General features: G+C 34.1%; 1 protein-coding gene across 1 annotated transcript; it reads right to left on the bottom strand.

Annotated features, from left to right (window-relative positions):
* Window positions 1–1873: 1873 nt before the first annotated feature.
* Window positions 1874–9336, bottom strand: LOC116010718. The gene is made up of 10 exons (XM_031250235.1): window positions 9273–9336; window positions 7930–8067; window positions 7601–7687; window positions 6425–6577; window positions 5877–6318; window positions 5157–5803; window positions 4420–4752; window positions 3538–4287; window positions 2026–3451; window positions 1874–1922 (listed from the first exon to the last, which is right to left on the bottom strand). Exons 1-10 carry the CDS (start codon window positions 9334–9336, stop codon window positions 1874–1876), a joined length of 4089 nt encoding a protein of 1362 aa, XP_031106095.1.
* Window positions 9337–9932: the final 596 nt, after the last annotated feature.

Here is a 9932-nt window from a genome sequence, read left to right as displayed (position 1 = left end):
ATATATAATTGAAAATGATGCATGCATATTATCCCATACAGTTCCTAGACTGCAACAAGATATAGTTACAGTATATACTCTGTCATGCACTCTTTTCTTCTTTTTTTTTTTTTTTCTTCTAGGGAAATAATGATATAAGGAATAACATTTATCGGAACAATTATATATTTTTGAATTAAAATTTCATATTTATCCCATAATAATATTTATTAAAGCATTATATTATTACATTGTGATTTTCTATATTAAAAAAAAAAGAGATAAAATTTGTCTATTAAATACATATGACAGCAATCAATCAATAAATAAAAGAGTTATTATTTCAATTCTGACCACATACTCAATTATATTAACATATTCGTACTCTTCATTTTTATTTGATTTTGTAATTATATTTATTTCATTTTTAACCTTTAATGTAGGTGTGACACACAATGCTGTGAAACTTTGGGCATCTATTAATTATGACCTGTGGACTGTGGTCTATTGAGAGAATGGATTTAGGTGGGTGGTACTTGAGAGAGACTCTTTAGTAACAGTTCAAAAGTTTAGAGAGTCATGTGATATGCGAAATTTTCATTTTCGTTTATTGGAGCCGATTTGAGTGTTGCTACAATTGTAGAGTGAGTGGTCGTGTTGCACTGCTCATGTACACAAGAAAATTAATATATTCATATATGGAAAATTAATATATTCATATATGATTTAGATGGTATTGGCATTGCCTTCTTCTCAACCTGGATTAACGGTGATCATTGTTCCCTTGTTGGTGAACGATAAAATTAGGCTTCAATTTTAGTATCCTGAGGTATTAAATTATGGTAGAAATATTAAATTTGGTGGGAGATTGAATCGTATCAATTTTTAATTTGTTATTTGCATAGTTAAAGTTATTTCCCCTAAATTTAATTTGTTTAAATTTATCTTTTGTTATATAATCTATTACTCACCAAATTGGCTAGATTAAATGACAATTTGGTAAGATAAGGTACTAAGTGCGGAGTGGTGCACTAAGGGTGTGTTTGGTTACCCGGAAAATGACTTCTGGAAATTATTTTTCGGAATTTTGGTGTTTGGCAACACCCAGAAAATGTGGTCAACGGAAATCATTTTCCGTTGACCACGGAAAATGACTTCCGGACAAAAAGTCCGGAAGTCATTTTCCGGACTTGGAAAATGCTGGGTGCAACATGAAAAATTATATAATTATACATTTCTACCAATTTTCCACTCATTTTCTGGAAAATGAACCAAACACTCAAAGACAGTTTTCAGAGTACATCCAAACACGGAAAATGAACTTATTTTCCGGAAAATAACTCATTTTCCAGAAAACATTTTCCAGAAGTCATTTTCTTACTTTCCAAACGCACCTAAAAGAAAATGAAAGTTATGCTTTCTTGTGGCTTTTAGGTCCACATGATTCCAAAAATGATGATAAAGAGTAAAATCATTTCTCTTTTGGATTATAATGGTTGAGAAATGTATGTGCGTGCGAATTGTTTGATTCAAAAGTTATTTTATTGTTTGATTCATTGAAGAAATATACTTTAAAAATTATTATTTCAGTGTTTCGTTGATTTAAGAATTAAAAATGGAGTGTGTGTTTGGAACACACTAGTATTATACCCGTGCGATGCACGGATGAGATTAATGGTATTTATTAAACAGGAAAATAAAAATTTAAGATTAAGAACTTAAATGTTATTAAAAACTTAATGGCAAACATTGTGCTGAATTTTGGTTCTGATGGTATTCATTCAACAAATATATTATTTACAAATAGTAATTTACAAATTATTAAAAACTTCATGGTACACAACATTGGTAGTAGAATTAGTATTTTCTACTCCTTCATTCGCTATTAGAATTTTTAAACCTTTAGGGTTTCTAATCCTTGAAGCAGCAACGTAAAGTTGTCCCTGAACAAATACCGGTTTCCTTAAGAGTAACCCTACATGCGTCAAAGTTTGACCTTGGCTCTTGTTGATAGTCATTGCGTATGAGAGCATTAAAGGAAATTGCCTTCTTTGGAATTTGAACGGCAATCTTGTATCAGTAGGGGTCATTGACATCCGTGGAATCAAGAAAATTTTGTCTGCATTGTTTCCAGTTACAATCTTTGCTTCCACAACATGATCCGATAACCTGGTAATGATTAGTCTTGTACCATTGCACAGTCCCATCGAGTGATCTATGTTTCTCAATAACATCACGGGAGAGCCAACCTTTAAAGTTAAAGCATGGTTAGGGATTCCAGAAGCTTTTAAACCATTTAGAAACTCAAGAGTGTGCATATCATTTAGGATACCATCACTTGAATCAGATTTGCAGACTGTGTCGCAACTTAGATAGGTCTTGCTTTCAGCGACATGCAAATCAGTCATATACTCATTGATTGCATTGACCACATCTAGTGTTGGAGCCAAAATTGCCCGAGTTTCCATGTATTCAACCTGACAACAACCCTCCTTGAACATTGGGAATATGCTATCAACAATTGTGGCTATGTGATCACCAGTGGATGGCAACAACATTTCATTAGGGATTTCGACGTTTGCATAACCATCATTAGGACCCCCCATTGTACCATCTCCGATAGCAGCTAACCATGACGCAAATTGTTCAACCTTTTGCATATCAACTCCTGGTTCCCTATTGTTCAGTCTTAGATTCTTTGTTAACCTAAGAACTTTACAGGAATCCCACAGATAAGAAGAGTTGATTGAAGCTGAAACAATATCTTGCCTCGAACCTTTAGGGACAACTGGAAAACTTTGTCTGAAATCACCGCCCAAAACCACAGTCTTGCCACCAAAAGTTTTTTTGTTACTATGAGGATCACTGAACCGCAACAGATCACGCAATGTCCGATCAAGGGCCTCGAAGCAGTGTTTGTGCATCATTGGTGCTTCATCCCATATTATAAGCTTGCACTTGACAATTAATTCGGCAAGGTGGCTTCCCTGAGTGATGTTGCATGTGGAATCTTCGGTAACACCAATCGGTATGGCAAATCTTGAGTGTGCAGTTCGACCTCCTGGCAAAAGCAAAGATGCAATACCGCTAGATGCAACGTTGATGACAATATCACCCTGTGACCGTATTTTTGCTGATAAGGCCTTCCAAACAAAGGTTTTCCCTGTACCACCGTATCCGTATACGAAGTAGAGGCCCCCATTATGTTGCTGGATATCGTGTAGAATAGTATCGTATACGATAGTTTGCTCATCAGTCAATTGCTTTTCCATCAACTCACTCTCATCTCTTAATGCAACACGATCATAATTGAGCTCAGCAAACAACAGCCGATTATCACATCGCCATTCTGAATCATAGTTTGGAATTGGCATGTGAGGATAATCGCTCAAGGTCTTGTTGTACAACTGTAATAATCGCTCAATTTCAATCAGCGCCAAATTCTTCTTGTCATCATCAGATAAACACAACTCTGAATTTGTAAAAAAAAATTGTCTCAAAAATAATTTTAAAAAAATTTACAACATAAAGAGTATATTAAATAACCTTTTCAGATACCTCTATCTTGCAACACTCTATGTCTGTTATATTGTACATCCTCTGATAGGTGATGCCACACTTCATTCCAAACATTTTCCGGACGGTTAACCAAGTTTGAGGTAAGTAATATGACAAATAATTTCCTCATTGTTGCAGCAGTAGACCACTGACTTGCTTCATTAATTGCATCAATGTACTCTTTATCATCATCTAACAACCCTCTGGCATAGCAGGCATCTCGAAAAGTTGGATATATTACACCCTTATATGACTTAATGTCTTCAAAATTTGTAGGACCTCGAACTACATTTAGGAGACATCTCAAGTAATATATTTCACCGCTTCCGGGAGGTACATAAAAAATTCTTCCAATAGCGAACCCTCTCTGCCTTGGATGCCACTCTCTAATATCTTTCTTCCACACAAACTTGGTTGGCATGTCAATATAAGGCAAGGCCTTAGCAGAATCAAATTTCTTGTTAGCATCAAACCATGCAGTGAACATGCTTTGATTTACTGTCGGTCGATTAAGTACATTTTCTATACGGTCATCATCCTCGAAAACAACTGATTGGCAATCTGGAAGATGAAAACTTAATCTTTCCACTAGAGGGTGCCTAAATTGGACATCAAAGCTAAGAAGTCTCCAAGCTGCTTCGCATGCAGAAACATACCTGCAATCATAATACATGCTGATTTCATCTACAACCTCATTTGACCGCTCATCAGTGGTGCTTCTATAGAATTCCGCTGTGACCCTATCATTACCTTTGTTCACATACTTAAACAGATACTTGATTGACCTAGATTGGTTACACCATTCTACGTTGATGTGGGCCTAATATTTGAGAAGCAAGTATCTATTATGTGGTACGACATATCTGTTATCCAATTGCACACCATTCTTCTCCACAGTTTTACCATTGTCACGACGCTTGTAAATTGGATACCCGTCGTCATCCCAAGTGGATACATCAACAAATTTCTTTGGGAAGTGTTTTGAACACTTGTTAACCATGCACGGAGATTTGGGCTTTTCTATACCACATGGACCGTGAATCATAAATTCTTGAACAGCTTGGTAGTAATCAGTGTCTACTTCTTTGTCCAGAATTTCTGCGGAAATGAAATTGTCCATAGTTTCTGATGTAAAGGGTATTACCAATCTTTGTAGGAATATTAGAATGTGAGCGTGCGGTAATCCACGCTTTTGAAATTCAATAGTATATACCACTACATGAAAAACAAACAAAATAGAAGTTAAATGTAAGTTTACTATATTATGCATTAAAAAAGTGAAAGTAAATTTGAAACATTTTCTCTATTATGAATTAACATAATTAAAAAATGCATGATACCTGCAGTGACAACACCAAATAGATTCCCTGATCGTATTTCTTTCACTAAAGAATCTAACTTCAGCTTGAAAATCCTACATATAATGTCTGGCCTATCTTCGGCTTTCAAATTGCATTTTTACATGTATCTTTGAATCTCGGGCCACTTTGGATTACATGTGAAAGTGATAAATAAGTTTGGATATCCCTTGTGTCGACAAATTGCCATTGCATCCTGATAATTCTGAATCATATACCTAGCACCGCAAGTGAAGCTTGATGGTAAAATTATTCTTTTACCTTGTTTGCTGGTCCCAACTTCTCCTCTGGTCAAAGCATCTGAAAGTCCTTTATACGCTTCACATCTCAATGCCTTTTGATTGTTTCTAATATAGAGAAGCCTGCTAGATTCAACCATGGTGTATGCATCCACCAGAAATTGCTGGAAAAGTCTCCTAGCATATAGCATTGTGGATACTTCATTCAACCTTTCATGTATCATAAAAGCGAAGAACTCACGCTGTGACACACGAACTCTACCACCACCATGTTGGTTTCTGGTGACATTGAATTGAATATCTTCTCTGTAACCGTCTTCGCCATACGGGAAGAGAATAGGATACTGCAAAGGCAAATATGCTGGATTGAGCTCATTTATCCTCTTTAGGCCACCTGCATTACTCTCAACCAAAATATCTCGTTGACCCATTGTGGGGTCCAAGTCACCGACGATCAAGGCAGCTACCTCAGATACAGATGGTAAGTTGTATGTCCTGGCATCAACATTCCGTTTACCAATCAACCTCATCTTAAACTCTAATCGTGGATTAGATTGAATTTGATTTCTTGCTAACCGGAATGATTTCACCAACACATTGTGATCATCTAAATCTTGCTTAATATCTTCCACTATAGTGACATGTAATTGATCGATATTCTGTGAAAGGCTGATACAAAAGAAATGAATATAAGTTTTCACAACATGGTAATAGTAAATATAAAGTGCAAGAAAAGTATTACCTAAATGCGTTGATGCGGTTTTCCACCTCATTTTCTGTGTCATGGATGTATAGCTGGGAAAATTTGGGCTTATTTCCTTGTTGCGGAAGTAATCCTCCCATTAAATGAAAGCTTAGTCCATTGATTCTAAAAATGGGTGGGGAATTACCCATGTTTATGGATTTGTCGACATTTGCTCCTAATGAAGTAAACAAAAACATGTTATTGTACCTCCTAATGTGTTGTAGAAATTCTTTTTGTTTTTGTCCTTTAGTAAAGAAGAGGTCAAAAGTCCTTTTAGGAGGTATCCGCATTTTGGGCAACTTGATTTTCCCATGTCCACAGCACGATGAATATTTTGGTGTTCTGTTGCGCACAGACTTATTGACACGCTCTTCAAACCAGAAGATTGCATTGCAGTGTTCACATATATTAGTGGGGTCACCAATATCGTGGTAAGTAACTGTAACATGAAAGAAAATGATAAACCATATATTTTTTGTAATACATAACAGTTAAAAAAACATTATCATGAATAAATAATGTGTGGTATAAAAAAATTTTCATACCAGCATCTAGGGGATTATTAGCGTTATTGACTCTATCAACATTAAGGAACAATTCTTCTAAATTACAAACAACTTGTGGTGATTCATGCGTCCTTTTTTCACTTCTTTGCATAATGCAATTGGTTTCCAAAGAACAATTAGGCAAATAATTACCTGAAAAAAAGACCATTTACAATGACAATTTCTATTAACTTAAATTAAATATAACAGCAATGTAAGTACTTAATACAATGAACTACTTATTAAAATTAACATTTCCTTTCTGTTAGATTAAGTGCTATTTAATGTATTTAAAGGAAAAAATTACTATTTAATGTAATATATAACTTATTCAAAATGTTAAAACACATATTATTCCCCATTGAACACAGGTAAAAAAAAAATCATTTTCATAACTGATAAAGGAAAAATACAAATATCCATACCACTCTGTTGGCCCACTAAAGCGTCTTTATGTGTGTCAACATTAAGTAACAATTGTTCGAAATTTCGAACCACTGGCCCTGATTCATGAGAAATTATCTCACTACTTTGCATATTGCAGCTGGTTTCCAACAAACAATTAGGCAAATAATTTCCTGAAAAAAAATATTCCAATGCAGGCTTCTATAAAAAATATGAAATACAACTAAAAGCCCAATGCAACTAATAAAATAAATTACTAATAAAATTAACATTTCCTTTCTACTAATAACAATAAATAGTATTTAATGTAATACAAAACTTATTCAAGATGTATACCATTAAAGAAAATTCAAAATTGTAACACCATTTGCGTACCCTTAAATCCGCATGTAACCGGCGTTGTTTCTTGCAAAACTTGTGCAAACTCATCTTCTAAATTACGACAATAATTAAAGGATAAATTTGACCTTAAGCGATTACTGTTTGTATGAGTTGGTGGCCACAACGAACATTGACCATCATATTTACCTGTTTAACAAAAAGATCATTTCATTAAGATTAGTATTTAATCTTAAACCAAGAAATTGAAAAAGCATTGGCTAGAAAGCTTAGAAATTAAAGTAAAAACATTACATCCCACTAATGACACTATGAAATGATTTTTTTAAAGAACTTTACGAAAGTGACAAATACTGAATGTTTGGTCACAACGTGCGGTACACGTTGCTGCAATTGAAATTAACCAAATTTGTATAGCCTAGGAAAACTAACCATTAGTCAAATCATTAAATGGAACTCGAAGTTGTGTCAATTCTGCTGAGCCTGTCTCTGTAATTTGCAATGACATCTTTTGTAAGTCTAACATTGGCAAAATGTAAATAGAATGTTATTTAATGTAGTCCATACCTTTATTCGATCTTTCACCTTGACACAGTTTTTTGGTGCAAGTAATACTTGATTTGACTAATTTACCACCTGAAATTTTCTCAAAGGGTAGAAAAATGAATTTAAAAAAACTATTAATAGCACCAGACAAATATCAATGCAAATAAATGAATAAAACTTATGATATGTATGAGGTAAGTTATATGAATACTTACTATGAGTTATAATGCTCAATGGTGAATTGATGGAATTTTCAAAAACACCAAAGACGTAGTGATTGGATTGCTGCAATCCATTTCCAGATCTAGGACTTTGTATATTACTATGAACAGGAAATTGTGGTTTTTCGTTCTCTGCACATAATAAAAAATTTTCACAGCATTATAGTCATTTTATTATAGTATTAGTATAGTACAATAATTATTACATGCAATTAAATTTTAATTTTAATTTTTTATTATAACAAACGTATGTAAAAAACTGTATTTATACTAAGCATATACAACCCAATACAGAAAATTAGATGTAATGTTAATATAACATATTTTGGGACTTTATATCAGGCCCTATTATTGTATTATATTTAGCGCACTAAACTTGGGTACAAAATGAGCCCATCACCAGCTTCACAATACCCAAATAACCCAATCAAAGCAATTAGATAATTAGGAAATTGCTTTAAAAAAAAAAAGATAATTAGGCAATTCATCTCTGGCGTTGAGCAAAAGGGAAACCACGGTCATTAGCTATCTTTAGAATCGTTCTTTGCTTTCTCTTCTTAATTCCGACCGACGGTGAACCCTATACCACCATTTGGACTGAGTATTGGTGGAGATCGAACCTAAATCGATCCTGTTTGGCGAATTTGGCAGAACGACGGTCACCATTTCTGGCGATCGCACTGCAGAATTGAAGTACTGGGTCCGAGCTAGGTCGTTCCGACTGAGGGTGAACACTATACCACCATTTCGAGTAAGTATTTGGGGCAATCGAACCTAAATCGAACATGTTTAGTCCTATTTAGCAGCGATTGAAGACCATTTCTGGCGATCCCAGTGCAGATTTCAACTAAGGAAACCGAGCTAAGTCTTTGATTTTGTTTTAGATCTAATACTAAACTTTTGTTAATCATGTAGTTGAAGTTATGCTTTTCATAGATGTTACTAATTCGGCTGGGTGCTTGAAAATCAATAGCTAACCTTCGTTTTTTACTCTTTCTTCCTAATTCGTACCTAGATTGTAGACCAACAGTACGATTTTTGCAGATAGTGGTTCTAATCGGATCTGTTTTGGGGAATTTCTAAACTCTTGAATAGCTCTTCTCGCTATGAATAAACCTATTTAGTTCTGATTTCAACTAAATAACCCTAGTAAGTATCTATTTTTGTTGTGGATCTATTACTCTGGATTTGTACAGCATCTAATGGAATTTATAAACTAATAATTTATCGCAATCGCATTACTGATCTATTACTTGTTTAGCATCTATTAAGTACAGAAATTTATCAAAATCAAGTAGCTACAAAACTATAATATGAAGTATTAGTTTGAAACTTACCTTTGTTTTCAGCTATTTTCTTCCTCTTCTTGCCCATGATTGTTGAATTGCTGAGTTTCTTCATCTTCTTGAATAGCTCTAGTGTGGCATGTTGTGTGGGTGTTTTCAATTCTCCTGTTATAATATAATATCTTCAAGACTGTTCAGTATGTATGCAGCTATAACAGGTTGTAGCTACTCACATTGATCTGGGTATTTGGTTGGTTTGATTTGAATCTAAATTTACTTAACATCTTTAAAACAAAATTCTGCAGTGAATGATGTTGTTGTTGGAAGACTAAAAGGTGGAATTATGGCTACAGTTCATTTCCCTATGAAGAATCTTTGGTAGATACTTATGTAACTAAGTATAGTTCCTGGACATTGGTACTTTGTATTTCTTATATGATTTCCGAATTCATTGTTTGCTAACATCTCTTTTCTAGTTTATGCAAATGATGAATTTTCATTCTGATGCTATATTCAAGGTATAGTTTGCTAATATGTTATGAAATAGAGCATTTTGCAGTTCGTTTTACGTAGTCGAATTCCAATTTTATTTACAGGTTTATTTCTAAAAATCAGATTTAAAGGTGAGACTGTTCCTATTTTCTCTATTAATAAGATTTAAATCATTTAAATATATAAGATTTCTTTTTTTAAGGGTCTCACACCTTAAGT

Source organism: Ipomoea triloba, chromosome 1 (assembly GCF_003576645.1).
Source record: "Ipomoea triloba cultivar NCNSP0323 chromosome 1, ASM357664v1".
Classification (NCBI taxonomy): Eukaryota; Viridiplantae; Streptophyta; class Magnoliopsida; order Solanales; family Convolvulaceae; genus Ipomoea; species Ipomoea triloba.
This window is presented reverse-complemented; position numbering and strand designations above follow the sequence as displayed.